Below are 16541 nucleotides of genomic sequence, written 5' to 3'. Positions count from 1 at the left end.
TTTGTGTTTGGCATGATGTTTTCTAAATAATAGTAATAGTTTTCTAATAAGTTGTAAAAATACTGCACTGTAGTCCTTTGACTTTTATAAAGATGGCAAGATTTCCAAAGTAACTGAGAGGAATATGTCATGCCTTTTATTAAATGAGTATTTTGCCTCACAGTAATGTCAACACCAGCTAATTAAAAATTCTTGGCTCACGTTCTAAAAAGTCAGAAAACTTTTTAAAAATAGCAACATTTTAAATTTTTTTAGGCTGTTTGCGTAAGACAAAGTCGATAACCATCACAATTAGAGATATATTAAAAAGCTTAGACACAGGGCTGTGATCCTAAGGACTGATAYTTTAAGAAAAGCTCCACATAACATGACATGATGGGTACATTTTTGAGACTTTGCAGCAGATGCTTCAGTATATTCTCAGATGTACRGATAAAAAGGTAGTCCAGAACCTCCTAGCCTCTTTGCTTGGGTAACTCTGACTTGGATGCCATCCTGCTCCAGGCCCACACGAATCCCTGTGTGCGCGCTAGGAGATAGCTTTGTGATTTCAACTTTATTCCACCTGAACAGCACCCGCTTTCGTTTACTGTGCGGGGACTGTTCAGGTGAGCGGTACTCACGTGGTTGCTGTGTTGGGTCAGGAGTCAGCCTACAGGAGTAGCCTTTGAGTAATACTGTAGCTGCAGTGAAACTGCTTTGGAAGAGATACGGTGTTCAGTGCATGGACAARTATTTGGGCAGAGCCCTAATGAGGGAGAAGCCATGTTTTATGTGCAGTAATTGCCCTCACTCCGCAGAGCAGTTTACAGCTCTTTGCCCAGTCTAGTTTGTCACAATTTTATTTCCCCAGTGCATGGGCTTAAAATGCACTTTTGGAGCATTTTCCTCAAGTGTTTATGTTCAGAAAATCTGTCCTTGAAACCCAGAACAAAGTCTGCAAGGAAGAGTGAGGGGTGTGTAATATCCTCAAACAAACCACTCCAGGGCTTTTTCTTCTGGAAAGGGTGACCAATGGGACCCTTCTCACATTACTGCCTGCTTGAAGGACCCTGCTGCTTTCAGAGTAGCAAGAAGAGCAGGTCACAGACGCCTTCTGAACCTAGTGAGTCCCCTTGTTCAGCTGGCAGAGCGCCTGATAGAGACGGGTTAGTTCCCCCTGCTGAGGGGCTGGGAGGTGATAACTCATGAAAAACCTGCTGCCTTAGTTGGAAATGTCACAGAGTTGGTGCTTTATACTAACAGTGAGTGAGGTAGGGTGGGTCTGCAGATGTCAGGGGAATTGCTCCAGTTGTGCACCCCTGCATGGTAAATAGCAGGGGGCACGTATGAACTTTTTGCATCTTTACTTACTCTGCATTAGGGATGGTTGGGATGGTGTTTGAGCTAATATTTATCAGGATCTTTAATGCCATTAAAGTTCCTGCTTCCCACCGTCTCTTCCATTTTCTTCCAGCAGTTTGAGTTTGTAGTTGTGCTCATGCACGTTKCAGGGGAGCTCAGGAGTGTCCCAGCCCTTGCCCTGCCTGCTGTTTGCCATCACACCATCCCCTTGCTTGTGCTGGTGTGACTGGTTGGGAGTCACACTGGGAACAGGATCAGAGACCCCATGCAGATTCAGCTTCTTCCCGCTCCCTTTTTCCTTGCCATGTGTGTTTGTGCGGATTTTGTATGTGCTCTCACTTGTTCATTGATCTGCCTTAGAGCCTGGAGGAGGAGGAGGAGGAGGAGGAGGAGGTGGGAAGGAGGCGGGGGCGCCATGTAGCAGAATTATTGCTGCGACTATAGGAGAATCAAATCTGATTGGGTTATGTTAATTATTTGGAGGGCTTGAGAGAAAAGGTGGCCATTAATTGTGGGGCAGGGGAAGATGTGGGCAACCTTATCCCTTCTCTTTTCGCAAGATGGGAAAAGAGGCCAGAAATTGTTGCCTGTGGAACAGAGAGGGGTTAGCTCTGGTGTGGGCAAAATCACAGTCTGCCATAACAACAGCATCGCTTTTAAATTACTGGGGGTTAGTGGGTAGTAAAGTGATGGAATCTGCAGTTCCCTTTCAGAATTTCATGACAAAATTAAAAAAAAATTCTAAATTCACTCCCATTTCCTTCTTTTTAAAAGGCTTAAGTAATACGTAACAATAGTTGTATGTTAAATGTGAATCGAACTCTCTTGGGGGTAGAAAAAGCAGTGCTTTGCCAGAAGAGAGGAAGGATGTCGATGGTGACATGTTAATAGAAAGTAGAAAAAAGAAAAAACTATCTGATAACAACTTGTTTTGCCTGTGAGATCATAAATTTTGTAACAGAACTATGTTATTCTGGGTTCTCAATTATACAGACAGTTGCATATTTGACCTGCCTTGCTCTTGATATATCGATACTTCAACTTCACCAGGTTGGTTTCATGAAGGATTTTGTGTGCGTGTGTGCACATGTGTGCCCTTTGATTTTAAAATCTTTTCTGTACCTTTTAGTCCCTCATGTTGTATGGAAAACTTTAACTTTTGTGTGTATGATGACTCCTGTGATTTCTAGCCAAAAATACCTGCTCATATCTGAAAAGTGTGCATCATATTCTGAGGCAAATTGCAATGGTTGGAAGCAATCTTGCCAGTTGGAGAAAGGACTTCCCTGTTCCATTTGATTCTTACTGATACTTGAGTATGCATCATTTATAGATTTCCTGCTTTCCTACTGTAAAGCTAAAGCCAATCTTGAATTTTGGGTATATAAAGTATTTGCTATTCCAAAACATTTCTGATTCATGTTGCCAAACTTTATTCTCCTTTCTGTCTGGTACTAAATATAATTAAAATACATATTCTTTTATTAAAACCCTAAATATTGTTGTTATTTACAGCAATTAAAGAAGGAGAAAGAGACTAAAAAATGAACATCCAAAAGGAGTAGACCTTAGTTATAAGGAAGAAAAAAAGGAATATGAGGTGCATTTGGGGAAAAACATACAACTAAAAGTGTTTTTTAAAGATAAGGCTGTATTATGATGGGACATTTGGGAGGAAAATAAGACTCCTTTTCTGCTGAGAATGCACAGTGGAACATGACTGATAGCAATGTTTTCTAATGCGGTTTTGCTAGCTGTGTGGAGCGCGGCCAAGCCACTTTTGAACTGTTGCTGAAACCAGACAAACAGGCATTGTTTGTCCTAGACCAGCCAAGCTGTTTCAGAGGACAGCTCAGTGAGAGCAACGCTCGGTTCTGGTCTCCAGCAGGTTTCAGAACGGCTGTAGAGGGASGACGTTTTCATCCATGTTCACTGTGGCTCTTACTGTCTCTTTTTTCCTCTCCTCCAATTCCCCTATTCTTCACCCCGCTGGTGGACCCGCAGTCATCAGCCATTGCTTGTGGAGCCAGCCAGGGCTGGCAGATAAACTGCCAGAGCTTGTGTGCTGCCTGCCGGCTTCGGGCGTAGTGAGACTAGGGTTAAAGTGCTAGTGCCCTCTCTCTGCTAACATCCCTGCTGAAAGGCTGTGGTGGAGAGTTTCTGCAAAAGGCTTGATTAGTATGTCTTCCTGTTGTATTAAAGTTTCTGTATTAATTTGAACCAGATATAGTCTGTTTATTTTTAGTCTTTAAAAAGATTATTCGGCACTTTCGAAGACTTCTCACCARCAAGTATGCTCTATCTGTTGTGCTTTAAAAAAAAAAAAAAAAAAAAAAAGTCCTTTTCTGAAGTAGTTTTCGTTTGGTTTTTTGAACTCTTCTGTAGCTTTGTATGTGTGGCAAGTTATTAATATCATGCTCACGCTTTTTGACAGTGATAATCTCAAGTTACTTTTGGTTTTTACCTGCAAAAACGGTAAGGACTGCTATATCTGCACTAAATAAGACCTTCAGAAGAGCAGCATCAGAAACCTTAGTCTTACCAAGAAAACAGATGATTTGGCAAAAGGAAACACTTTTCTGCCCTTGTGTATCAACAAATTTTTGGTCATGTTGTCCTGCTGCCTAGCCCCACCCACCAAGTTATTACTGGAAAATGTAGCCTCAGCTGAAAGTGAAGATAAGTTGTTAAGTAATTGTTAAAAATATTTAGCAAAGGAGGTGTAAGGTTTTGCTGGACTGTGTAAGTTTTGTTAATTTACAAGAATGTTAAGTTATTAGATGCTAAATAATCTGAGAATATACACATGCACAAGGGCTCTTCTCCCAGTCTTCCATTCAAATGAGGCAGAATGTGAAGTTCGACACACAAGTGAGAGAACAAGGCGTTATTAAAGTTAGCTTTCTATCTTTGCAAAGCTGGAAGGAAGGCTGTATCCTGGTTTTCATTAGAAGGGATTGAGTATGGTTGTATACTCCAGGAGTTTTGCACACATTCTGTAAGATAACCTTGGGGAAAAATGAACTTGGCAAGCACTGTACAGTGTGTAGGGAATCTCTGCATGATGTTATTTAGCTGTTTTCTCTTTGAGACATTAACCACATTGTAATCTTTTTTTTTTCTCTCTCTTTAAGCCAAGGACCCTTGTCATCCATAAGAGCAGCAATCAAGAGATGTAAGTCTATTTTTTTCCTCTGCTTCTTGAGAATCGTAATGTTGTAAGATTGTTCCATCTTCATTTTTTAGATGAACTGGTTAACTTTATATGTGTAAAGATAGTAGCTGACAGGCTTTTTTGGGACTGTAACTCTTTTTTGTTTGCTTTCCTTCATCTTTGTTTTTTTGTTTTTGTTTGTTTTGTTTTTGTTTTGCTGATGGGCTGTTCCTTCCTGCCAGTTACTAACATTTTCTTACTTGTGCACTAGTACTGAAGTGAACATCTCTGGCCCTGGGTTGCACATACCCAATTTTATTTCACTTGGTAAAACAGAAGTTTGTTCCATTTCAGAAGAAATCTCCAGCAACTGTGTATTGRCTCTACTGGGGACAGAATTAGATTCATACACTGGACTCATTTTGGAAAAAAAATTTTTTTTATAAATCTTGAATGAAAGACCAATCCCTTCCCCGATTTCATTGTTTATCGCCTCTTTCTCTCTCCCTAATCATGATATTTCCAGGCAGAGAATTTCTTCATCTGCATCCTCCAAAGTATGCTCTTCCTTTATTCCCCTTTTCATTTTTATTTCATTTCTGTCCATGTTTTCAATTTCATACTAATAAAACAACTCTGAGGATTTTGCTATGGGGAAAAAGACATTAGTGTATGTACAGCTGATCTGTTTTTCCTGGATCTGGGGCTTATTCGCATGGATTGGGTTGGAGGTAGTCAAAGGGGATCATGAAAGCTTTATTCAGAGCAAGTCTACATGATGCTGTAGTTAAAATGCAGTACTTTATCTGTGCTATTGTTACCATACATGGGAAACTGGAAAACAGCACCAGATCACAGAAGGCCTTTTACGGTGCAGTCAGGAACTGATTCTAGACTGCCTATGCCCCAGTCCCTGGTCTAACTGTGAAACCATCTAAAAGATCATTAAACAATTGATATGTATGTTTTTGAAGATATAGTAACAAGTGATACCTTGTTTTGAGGCACAATCAGATAAAAAATGTATCTAGTCAAGAAGCTCTGGTTCATGGATGTTATATTATATGTAATAATATTAGTATATGAATAACTATGATAAAATATAAATACCATGTGAATTATTCAGATGATAAGCTGGAAAAAAACCTCCCTGCATATACTGAGACAGAGTACATGAGACCATAGTTCTATATATATACCAGTAACCATACCTATGGAGAGATCTAAATTAAAAGTGGACCCTGAAAAATTCCTAACTCTCCTTGCCATTAATCTGAAGAAAGTATGGTATTTTCTGGAAAAATATATTTCCTTAATAGAGTTAAAAATCTATTTTTATTTCTTAATTGCAGCTTCTGTGAGCTATTTAACTCTGATTTTCAAGACACATGATAGGTGTCTGCAGGGTTTCAACTTTCCAACCTGTGGACAATGCTTAAAATTACTTAGTACTGTTAGGTCTCTCCCTCTCTTGTGACCGAAGAGGAAGATAGACTGTTTTCCTTTCTGCCACCCTGACTACAACTCTGGATAGAAAGGTGGTRTCATCTAGTTTCAATTGTTTGACAGCTCAGCAGAATTCCTCTTCCTGAGACAAAAAAAAGTAATAAAAAAAAAAAGTACGTAATGAAGTAAGACTGAAGATGTCACATTAAAAATAACCCTTTCCCTCATTTCCTTCTTCTCTGTCCAGGCCAGTGTAATTGCTCTAATAGCTTGCATTAAGAGAAGACTGTATCTATCGCGTACTGGCATGAGGCCTCCACCCTGATGGCTGCTTCTGAACAGTAGTACAGTATGTACCACAGAGAAAATTTTCAGAAAATGCATTGTGTGTATAAGAAACTAAACTGTGCAGTATAAGATCTCACCAAGACATACTGCCTAGAGAAAAGTGAGCCCAAGATGTCTGAAGAAAACAAGCATGTGAAAATGAGATGTGCTTGCGAGTCATTTTCTAGTCTAAATTCTTCAAAAGGTACCCCTGAATTTTTAAGGAAGGTGGCAGCAGGGAACACACCACTAAATCCAGCTCCCACTGAAATCAGTGGAACTATTTCCACTGCCTTAAGAGACAGCATCATGCACATTGATGCCAAAGGAAGGAAAAAGAGGCAAGCCAAATGCTGCAATGGTGAGCCAAGGGGKAATGGTGTTTGCACTGTTTTCCACTGTTAGGTGGCATTAAGGAGCAAGGCTGCAGAAGCAAATCTGCTACCATAAAACGCTGGAAGAGACTGCAAGTTTGTTCCATTCTCCTTCTGTCCTAAGCAAATATGTGGCTGAAGGATGTGTAAGAGCTTGTTCTGGAGACCACAGTAGATGCTCTGAGGCTGTGGCTTTCCATTTGGCAGTTTTGCAGCCTTTTTTGGCTGTGGGTTTTGTTTGTTTTTCTTTTTTGTTTTGTTTTGCTTGGGGGTTTCCTGGGTTCTTTTGGCTCCCACTTTTTCCCCAGCTGGATCAGTTGGGTGACCTCATTTTCTCCCCATCTGCACAAACACTGGGACTGGCATAATGCAGGGAGGGGTGCAGAGGCAGCACCACGCGGCCTGAGGAAAGGCGAGGCAAGGAGTCAACTGTCTTCATTAATCATTGCTGTCTAATTTGTGCAAAATGGCAGGCTTGTTCTTAGGGTGTAGTTGTGCAGACTTTATAATAATAATAATAATAGTGAGAGACAGGAAATGGAGACTGCTGTTGAGAGTGCGTGTTCCCTCTCTTGTGCTGCTGGTGGTCCGAACCCAAGGGAAGCAGGTTCAGGGACCCTTCAGGTTCAATGGCCAAAAACTAACCTTACAGGAAGTGGTTAGTTTTATATGTGTTTAACACTCTGAACTAGTTGGCTGTGGGGTCAGGTGAGTGCTAATGTTGGTTCTAGAGAGGGGACAAAAGACAGTGATTGGAAGGAGGATTGGGTGGCACAATCTCTTTTATCTACATCCAAGCATTAATTAAATCAGCCTAGCTATAATGTTGGGCAACCCTCCTAGTTCCCTRAGATGCCTGGAAGCAGAACTAAGAGAAAAGGAGCAAGACCTCCCCCTTGTGCCAAGAAATAGTTCAGGAGAAGAGCTTCAGCTCTTCTTGTTCCAGAGTTCTGTGAAAATTTCCARTTTGTTCGAAACTCCACTTCTACCACTTCTACATAAATTGTCCAGTCAGATCTTGGCTGAATTTTTTTGTTCGTTTATTTTTGGTTTTGGCTTGAGGGGTACCATATCAATGTAGCTTTTCCTGAAGAAGGTGTCTCTGTAGACATATGACACGTTCAGTATTGCAAAGCCAGCAAGCATGGCCTCTTACCTGGACCCTTTCTATCAGCTCTTCTTTGTAGGTAAGGGAAGGAGCAGAAATAATGTTTTATTCTTTTTGTTTGCCTGCTCTAGAGGCTTTCTCTTAGGTACTATAATGACTAATCTTTATTCCAAAGCAGATAAACAGTGAGAAGAATAACTTCTCAGTCTAATATTCTCCATATTTTATAGGACTGATGGTAGAAATATCGAGCCCAGTGTTGAAAAAGCATTGAAGAAGCTGTATTTTTAAATATGAGCACATATCCTTGTTGCAGAAAGTAATATTATTACTTTAAAACCTATTGATAATATTTAATATAAATTAACTGAAGTAGTTAATTGCAGGACCATGTTTATTTACAGCTGCTGGGAGAGATTATGATAAAATCATCAGGAAAATTTGAAGCTTGATTTCCTATGTGATTTGGGCTATTTGAGGTTAAGATTCCAATCTCTGATGGTAAAAGAAGCTTGCTTTTAAAACAGTGAGTCTACAGTGACAAAACTATTCAGTATTTCATATGGGTTTGCTAATGGGTATATAAAAATGATTATGCAGTGTTTATATTGTGGAAGCACTCAGTGCTCACAGCAGGATGGTATCTCTGAGCAGGTTCCTGAACAAACTTCATAGTTGCCTTTGTATTGCCTAAAAAGCTTGCCTAAAAGACTACAAATTTCAGCCCAGCTCTCTTCAAAAGACTCTAAAATGCATGTCAGACTGCTGTTGCCACCAACTCTTTTATATCACAGTAACTTACAAGTCTGTGGTATAATAGCTACCTATGCTAGCATATTGACCTCTTAGCTTAAAATGCCTCCTGCCCCATAGTCTGTGTGTGTTTCAAATGTAAAGGAAAATATTAACTACCCTTGCAAAAATACTGCCCAGAGGGGAAGTAGGAGAAGAAAAACATTGCAAAACTTAAGTATATAGCACAAATGGAGTACCCTTTGCCACTACACATCCAAAAACAAATGGATAAAACTCAGTAAGTAGGACTTGTAAGAAAGATAGGTCACTGATTTGTTCTTTATTTACAGTATTATCATTAATCCTTTACTTAGGATTGCAGATGAGGTATTAAACACTACTGTGCTAGATTAAACACATTTGGATGCTTCCTTGACACTAATGGAAGTAAGTATTTCTAGTGAAAATATTATGGGTTGATTTGACTTTTTTTTTTTCTTCCCTGAGACCAACAAAGTTACAAGGAGGAAAAGCGTGAGTTTTATGGGTTGGATTTTTCCTCTCCTATCCCTGCTTTAACTACTTTGCTTACCTTTCACTTAAATACCTCTAAATACATGCTCCTGGAAATCCCAACACTTCTCACGCTGAGAATTTCTTTGTGTGGAAGTTGAGGAGCCAACTATCTTAGCTATCAATATGTAACTCAGGGTTGAAATACTTTTTCATTGACCTGATTGAGCAACTTTTAAAATCTTAAAGGTGTCATAATTTGAAATCTGGGAGTAAAATTTGAAATCTGGGGGTAAAATTTTTCCGGAGAAACCGTAAAGGGAATGAAGAATAGACTTACAACATCAAAAGACCATAACAAGGCCAGAAAAATGGCCGAGCTTTTTTGTTTGTTTTTGAATCAGGTGTGTGTTGTATTTTTAAAATTCATGTCTTCTCTCATACACTTTTTAATTCAAATCCATTTCTTTGAAATGGTAAAGAAATGAAAGCTGTTCAAGCCAGGAGGCAAGGGTTATTTAGACAATTCGTATTTTGTTTTCCCTAGCATTTGTTGAACTCCAAGGAATATTTGAGAGCAGGAGATGAAAGAGCTTTCACCTCTGCTCCTTCTGTGGAGACTTAAGAGCTTCCAAAACAAAAGATGCACTAAAAGCATGAATGGCCACACTTGAGGTTCCTAAGGTTGTAACAAAAATGCAAAAGCAAAAAGAAAGGAGGGGTTGATGGAGGGAAGGAGTGAAGAATTTAGTCAAGTTCCTTAAGAAATTAATGTTTGTATTAAATATTTATATACGTGCAAGTAGCTTAATTCCATAAATGTCTGTAAGATTTTTTTCTTCAAGCAATAGGTGCCGTGTCGAAATGTATATGATGGCTTAGGAGTTAACCCTTTTGAAGAGACAGATTTGATATTTTGTATCTACTAGTAAAATTATTTTTATAGAAATATTCTAAGTGATGTTAATTTCAAGTGAGTTTACCTCCTTASTTGAGATTTGGAGTTTGATGGATTACCCTAGATCCGTGCACCCCACTGTAGTTTTCTGCCCCTGTCCAGGAGGGAGAAAGGTCTTCTAGACATTTGTTTGTCTGTTTGTTTATTTGTATTAATAACTTAAATAAATAGAAATACTTTCAGAGTCCCGCAGGTCAAAATAGYGCGTAGAATTTATCTAGCAATGAAGACGAAATGAAAGAAGTTGACAGGTTTATCAGTTCAGTTGTACATCCCTCATTAATTGGTTTTCATTTCTAATGCCCTTATCATTGTAATTTGGATGTACCCCAAGCAGTTGTATTGAATACTTTTACCAAATTAACACTTTCTTCCATCCTCTTGCAAAAGTAAACTTGAAGAGGTTGGTTTTCTTCCCCCTTCCCCCAAATGAGTGGGTAATATCAATGCTTGTGTTAAGGTGTGTGGAAAAGAAAGTGAAGCTGAGGTGTCATTTAGGTAGGAGTATATATATATTTTTTTAAGTCAAATGATTTTTATGGAGCTGGGTTAGGAGTCATGTGATTATGCCAGAAACTCGGAGACGTTTCTGGCATACCTGCTGCCTCCTAGGTGGATCAGCATGTCTGAGCACACTTCTCGGTGAGGTGTGAGTACAAATTGTGGGATCCCAGCCTCACTGGRTCTGGGTCAGATCCCTCCTTTTTTCTTCTCTCTCTTTTGGGAAAGGAAAAAGCTCAGACCCAAACAGAGCATGATTTTAGACTAAATAGAGCATTCAAAGAAGTTTGACTTCCCCTCCCTCATTCCTACAGTAGCACTTCATTGAACCCTACAGTGGACTTTTCCATAATCGGTTGAATTCTTCACTGTTAATTTATTGCAGAGGAGACTTCTAAACTCCCGTTGTTAAAATCAGTATGAATCTAGAAATAAAATCTGCTTCAATTTTAATTAAGCCACTGTATTGCGAATAGGCATTGCAGTTGTCCGTCTAAGACACTGGCATATGCACTCTCCTTGTGCGACTAACCCATTTGATCATGGTTTCTGTCACTCTGAAGCCTTTGTTTGTTCTTCTTCTTTTTCACCTCCTCTTCCTCTTCTGTAACCCCTTCTTTTTTTCCTCTAGCACTCATGAATAGTGCACATCAAAAATGCCCCGTGGAAGAGGTATGTCTGACACTGCACTATGTGATTCTTAAATCAAGTATGCTTTGCTGATTTCAGCTCTGATTCTGTGATGGCACAGGAACAGCACAGTTGTCAGCTTTGGCACAATAAGACTCTACCACTTCCTAAATTGCATTTGCTATGCAAAAATTTGTCCCTCCACTAATTTCCTTTTTTTCTTGATCAAAATGAAAAAGTAATGTGGCCATTGAGAAAAATTATTTGAATATAAATATGGCAAAAATAGAAAAATGAAGAGGTCAGGATTTATTTACTTTATGTAACTTAAAACACAGTGGTTTGAAAAAAATATATTGGTGACTCTTAATCCGCAAGTGATTATGTTTTGGTAAATTTCTATCTGAGGATATACGATGTGAGAAAAGAAGAGTCTTTTTTTTTTTTTTTTTTTTTTTACATAAGGAGGGTGAAAGAGTTTTTTAAATTTTGGGCCTTAGTGCTTTTATTTCTTTAAAAAATATCATTTTTGTTACCTCCCCAAAAAAGGGATAAAAGAACACATCTCGGAAATGAGCTCTCAAAAGCAAAGCCAGATGTGTTTAGCGCTTTTCCATATTTCATTGATGGACTGTTGTAACTAATGAAAAAAAAACAAGTTCCAACTCTGGGGTCACCACAGCGCACAAGGCAGGAACACATTGCAAGGAAGAAGAAGAAAGGGGATGGGACCATCTCTTTTGGTGGTAACTCAGAATATATGTATAGAATGTATAGAATGACTTAAACTGACTATGAAACTGCACCCTCAACCTTTTAAAAACATCCTCTCATATTTAATACAAATAATTTTTGTTTGAACATGGCCATTCTTAAAATCTAGAATTCATGATCTGATGCTGTATACTCTCAGTTTCATTTATGATGGATTGGTAAGGGATATGCTATTATCCTCATCTTATTGCTGTGACAGTGTATTTTAACCTTTTAAAAATTTTTATTTTATTTAAATAGCTTCTCGGACCTCTAACCATAGTGAGCAGCAGAGGGATAGAAGGTATGATGCAGCTATTTATATTACAATTATATGTGGTTGAAAAGCTTATTAGATTGTGTCACAGTATTACTTTTTATGTATTACGTTCTCCTCCAGTTTATTTTTTTCCATCTCACTTTCCTTTTTGTTTTTAAAATAAATTAGACTTGGAATAAAACAGAAATATTGTGATTCTTAAGCACAGGGTGGCTTAAGGGTTTGAGGAGTTTTCTGGTCAAGTTTTCTGTGTGTCTTAAAAAGATATTTTAAAAAAAAATTCAGTCAACTAACCATCTACTTTTACTTTCCTGACATCTATTTATGGGATCACTTGGCAATGTAAATAAATACACATTCAGACTTCCTTCCAGTTTCTCGAAGGATATTGAGAAAGTAGGTCACCAACCTGGATAGCTGGTGAACTGAGTCTGTCATAATTTTAGGAGTAAATGAGCTGTATCCCTCTCACTTTTTTAAAACAGTTTTAAAAGTTACATTTCTGCACTGTTTTTCTATTAGCAGACAGAGGCTTCCATAGCAGATGCTTCATCTACTCTCAAAACTCACTTCTCAAAATGTATTTTGTGCCAGATTTGAGAGATCAGTGGTGGTCCCCTCCCCGTGAAGTCTCAGGGTAGACAAGTAGTTTTAACTACCCTGTTGTCTTCACATTGCAGCAGGCTAAGGGCAAGCTCATGATCAGCTCTCATTATCCCATGAAGACTAAGGCTTGTTCCATCTAATTAAGTTACACTTGTATTTAAGCATGTAAATTATTTCACTGAAGCCARTAAACCTACTTTTTGGCTTAGGCATTTAATTAGGTGCTTTGATTGGAAGCCTAAGTGCTTGATAAAAAGGTCAGGTAAGTTGCTCTGAAATCGTGAAAGGTATCTTTGGTTAAGCCACAAAGGTGTGAAGCCTTCTGATTTCCCATCCTGAGAAAACCATGCGCTTTTATGTTTAAAATAACTAACTAACACATTTTTAAATAGTTATTCCCTTTGCCTTAATCTCCAGGCGTCCTGAAATTACAATAGTTGCTGCTGAACCCCTCCGGCCATCCTCCTGGTTTCCAGGTGTAAGCCCTGTCACTCCCCAGGGATTAGGATTCCCTTCTGCTTCGTCTCATGCTCAGTGGAGAACAAATGATCTTATTCCAGCTGAGGTGAGCACATGTTTACATGAGGTGTGTGTTTGATTTTAAAGGTAAAAAGCACGTTAAGTTAAAGAGAAACAATATTATCTGTGACAGGGCTCTTTTCTTCTGTTAATTACATGTTAATTTAGTATTTTTAAATTATAAGCTTTTTTGTTCACCTTTGAACATATATAAATTTTTATCTTTTTGTTTTGTAGCTTCCACCATCTTATGAGCAGGTGATAAAAGAAATCAATCAAGTGCAAGTCAATACAACAAATAACAATAATGCTGCTGCTCCTAGACATACCACTACTTCTGCAACACAAACTGACTTTCCAGAGGAACTAATTAGCCATTTTCCAGGAAGTAATGTAAAAAACAGTCTGCCTGCATGCTGGGAATCTGCACGCTATCCAGGTGAGCTTTTTTGGATTTTCCATTGACGAAAGCCTTACTCTGTCTCGTGAAGATGCTCTTCATTATTGATGTGTGCAGCAATTTACATGAATAACAGTGAAATTTCTGGGAGTAATTACTTCTATACGTTCCTGTAGAGCTCCTCTCTTCTGAAGAACTGCCATATAGGTTAGACATTAATTAAAACTTGTTCTGTAATGAAGATGTAATATATGTGTCTTTATGACTTTACAATAAAAATCCTTGAAGTTTTGCTCAATTCAGTCCGTTTAGCCGTAATGGTGCTTGCTTTGGACCCAGAGGAGCTCAGACCTCCAGTCAGAATAACAGCAGTGTTACACACACTGAAAAGTGTACAAACTCAACTGGGAAAGTCGCTGTACTGTTCTTTGGTTGAGACATTGCTCACATAGCACCCTTGTGCTGTGAGCTAAAAGTAGTTTTGAACTCATAACCTGTAGATTTCATGCATTTCAGCACCCATCAGCTTCTTCCTATAATTGGTATTTTTAATGTATCTTTTTAGAATGAGAATTGCAAAATTTCACAAGCAGCAATATGTTCTGAATGAAAATCATCAGGTTTCCTATTGTAATGGGTGACAAAAATAATGTAAAGTGTGCTGGAATAGATAACAGAAACCATTTTTTTTCTTTTAGCAGGGCAGAGTCCTCTCAAACCTCCTAGGCCTTCTGCATCTCTCCTGAATAGGTCTCCTTCAGAAAATGAGACTCCCTTAATAGTCTTTGAAATTTCTGAAGGTCAGAGGTGCCAAGAAAATCCCAATGCTGTGATATGTCCTGTGCCAAAGCCAAGATCAAAAAGCAATCTTAGACCTGTGGTCAAAAATACTGAAAGTAGAATACCAGACAATGGGGAAGAAGTGAATCAGGCTACCACCAGAAGGCAGCAACCTCCAACTCAGCAGTCATCTCTCTTAGATGATAGCTTACTGGACAATCACTTGGCAATGGACATCATGAGTACAGAAAAAAGCCAAAATAGTGTTGTTTCAAGGATCAAAGCTTTTGAATCCCAAGCAACTAATGATACCTCAGGATCCTCAAAAAAACCAGAAATTGCTCCACGATCATTCACCCCAAGATCTGTAACTGCAAAGAAGCCAGTAGTTGCTCCGAAGCCAGGTGTAAGCAGAGTTTCAGGAGATTGGGATTCATGGACAGAAAGCAGGTCAACACCTTCTTCCAAAGAATTGCAGCCTCAACCTGAAGTAGTTGGGAGCAGTGTTGTAACCAAACCTGAACTGCCAAAAAAACCAAAACCTGGCCTTGTAAAAAGTATTAGTAGCGATTTTGTTGATGCAAGAAGTGGGTCAGCTGCAGAGAACAGTGATGGACAAAAGAAATTTCCTGTTCCTGCTCCGAGGCCACTTGTTCCCAAAAAGTCACGTTATGCAGAAAATCCTGTCCTTTCTTTGGCCTCAGTAAAACCAATTACTGCTGCTCCCCGTCTTTCTGTATCTGCCCAAGAAAAAGCTTTCAAGTCTCTGGGGGAGTCGCTGGCAACCAACTCCTCAGCACCTGCTTTGCAAAGTAAACTAGATGTGGAAGGAGATCTGATCAGTTTTGATGATGATGTTTTGCCCCTAAGTCCAGTTTGTGTAGTTAAAGATAGCAGCAGTTCTGAGGCRGCAGCAGGTAAGAATAAACTTTTTAAAACTGTCACTGTGGTTAGTTTGCAGGTGTATGATACTATGTGAATTATGTCCATCTATTCTGCCTGTCCTGACAGGGTTTATTTGCATATATGAAATTCTTTGCTTGCCATTATGTCAAAATCTCTATGAAATTACTTGGATTTTGAGACTCAGAAGGTTTCTAGACTGTATAAATCTCAGAACTTGCTTGCTGGTTTCATTACATGATAGCTAAAATAGTGATAAAGTTGTGTGCCAGATGTCTCTTCCAGAAAGTGTCACAACTCTCTCTCAGGAGCTTGGGCCATCTTGTCTTTTGCTCTCTAATCCAAATAATTTATTTGAGGGCCCACATTCTATATTGGAGACCTCCTGAATGTAGTGTATGTGTAGATATTTGTTGCATTAGGTCATCTAGAGGAGCAGCAATGTTTATCACATTTGGGGAAAATTGCTGTCAAACATACTGGAATATTCTGTCCTTTTCACAAGTGTCTGTCTATTTTCTCTTCCCTATCCTTGTGCATTGTCTTGTCATGTGGAGTGTGTTTTGTTATACAACTTCAAATTTTTCTGTGAAGTGAAACTAATTATTTCATATGGATAGATTAATTACTACAGCTACATCCCTTTCATAAACCTTAGTTGATTCCAATAAGCACTTGAGGCCATTTTTTTAGAGGTATTTTAGGTAGTTTAAGACACAGATGAGTGTCAGGCTGTCACTGAATTTTACAGCAATGGATTTTTCCCTACTAGTATTCAAGCATGTCCTGATTTAGCCTATTCAGCCCTATTGCAATCCAGAGAGAGTTCTGCTTTAAAGCAAATGGTATGTTGTACGAGATGCGTGTTTAAAAGAAGAACTATGATTTTTAATCTGTTTTTGCCTCTTTTATCATTAAACATTTCAGCTCTCTGAAAAGGGATACATAAATACTATGTAGTTGTCATGGTAAATCTTTATTAGTGGTTGTTAGGAATTGTGATTTCGTTATGGTTTGTGGATTATATCGTTAGATGAAGTTCTGATTTGTTACCGCTTTTATTCTGTATTGGCATAAAAACCTCAAGGCAGATGTAGAAAGTCCCTTACAGTTCTGTACTGTTGAGAGTGGTGTGCATGGACATACGGATCTGAGGGCATTTGTGAAAGCCATGAAATAGGGCTGAARTGAGCATTCTTGTAGCAGCAGA

General features: G+C 38.7%; 1 protein-coding gene across 6 annotated transcripts in view; it reads left to right on the top strand.

Moving 5' to 3' along the window:
* SH3D19 (SH3 domain containing 19) overlaps positions 1 to 16541 on the top strand; it is a 71205-nt gene that overhangs the window by 18498 nt on the left and 36166 nt on the right. For 3 of the 6 annotated variants that reach the window (XM_026088209.1, XM_026088204.1, XM_026088210.1), the window contains 7 exons: positions 4479 to 4519; positions 6192 to 6293; positions 11092 to 11132; positions 12105 to 12147; positions 13147 to 13294; positions 13486 to 13687; positions 14347 to 15345. In XM_026088209.1, coding sequence (XP_025943994.1) covers positions 11117 to 11132; positions 12105 to 12147; positions 13147 to 13294; positions 13486 to 13687; positions 14347 to 15345 — 1408 coding nt within the window. In that variant the 5' untranslated portion in view covers positions 4479 to 4519; positions 6192 to 6293; positions 11092 to 11116. Of the gene's footprint in view, positions 1 to 4014; positions 4087 to 4478; positions 4520 to 6191; positions 6294 to 11091; positions 11133 to 12104; positions 12148 to 13146; positions 13295 to 13485; positions 13688 to 14346; positions 15346 to 16541 lie in introns of those variants that run through there. The other 3 variants (XM_026088205.1, XM_026088207.1, XM_026088206.1) reach the window with 3 other exon arrangements.

The sequence above is a fragment of the Apteryx rowi genome, unplaced genomic scaffold (genome assembly GCF_003343035.1).
Source record: "Apteryx rowi isolate R43461 unplaced genomic scaffold, aptRow1 scaffold_76, whole genome shotgun sequence".
NCBI lineage: Eukaryota > Metazoa > Chordata > Aves > Apterygiformes > Apterygidae > Apteryx > Apteryx rowi.
Note: the sequence above shows the minus strand (reverse complement) of the source record. Positions and strands in the feature narration are given on the sequence as shown.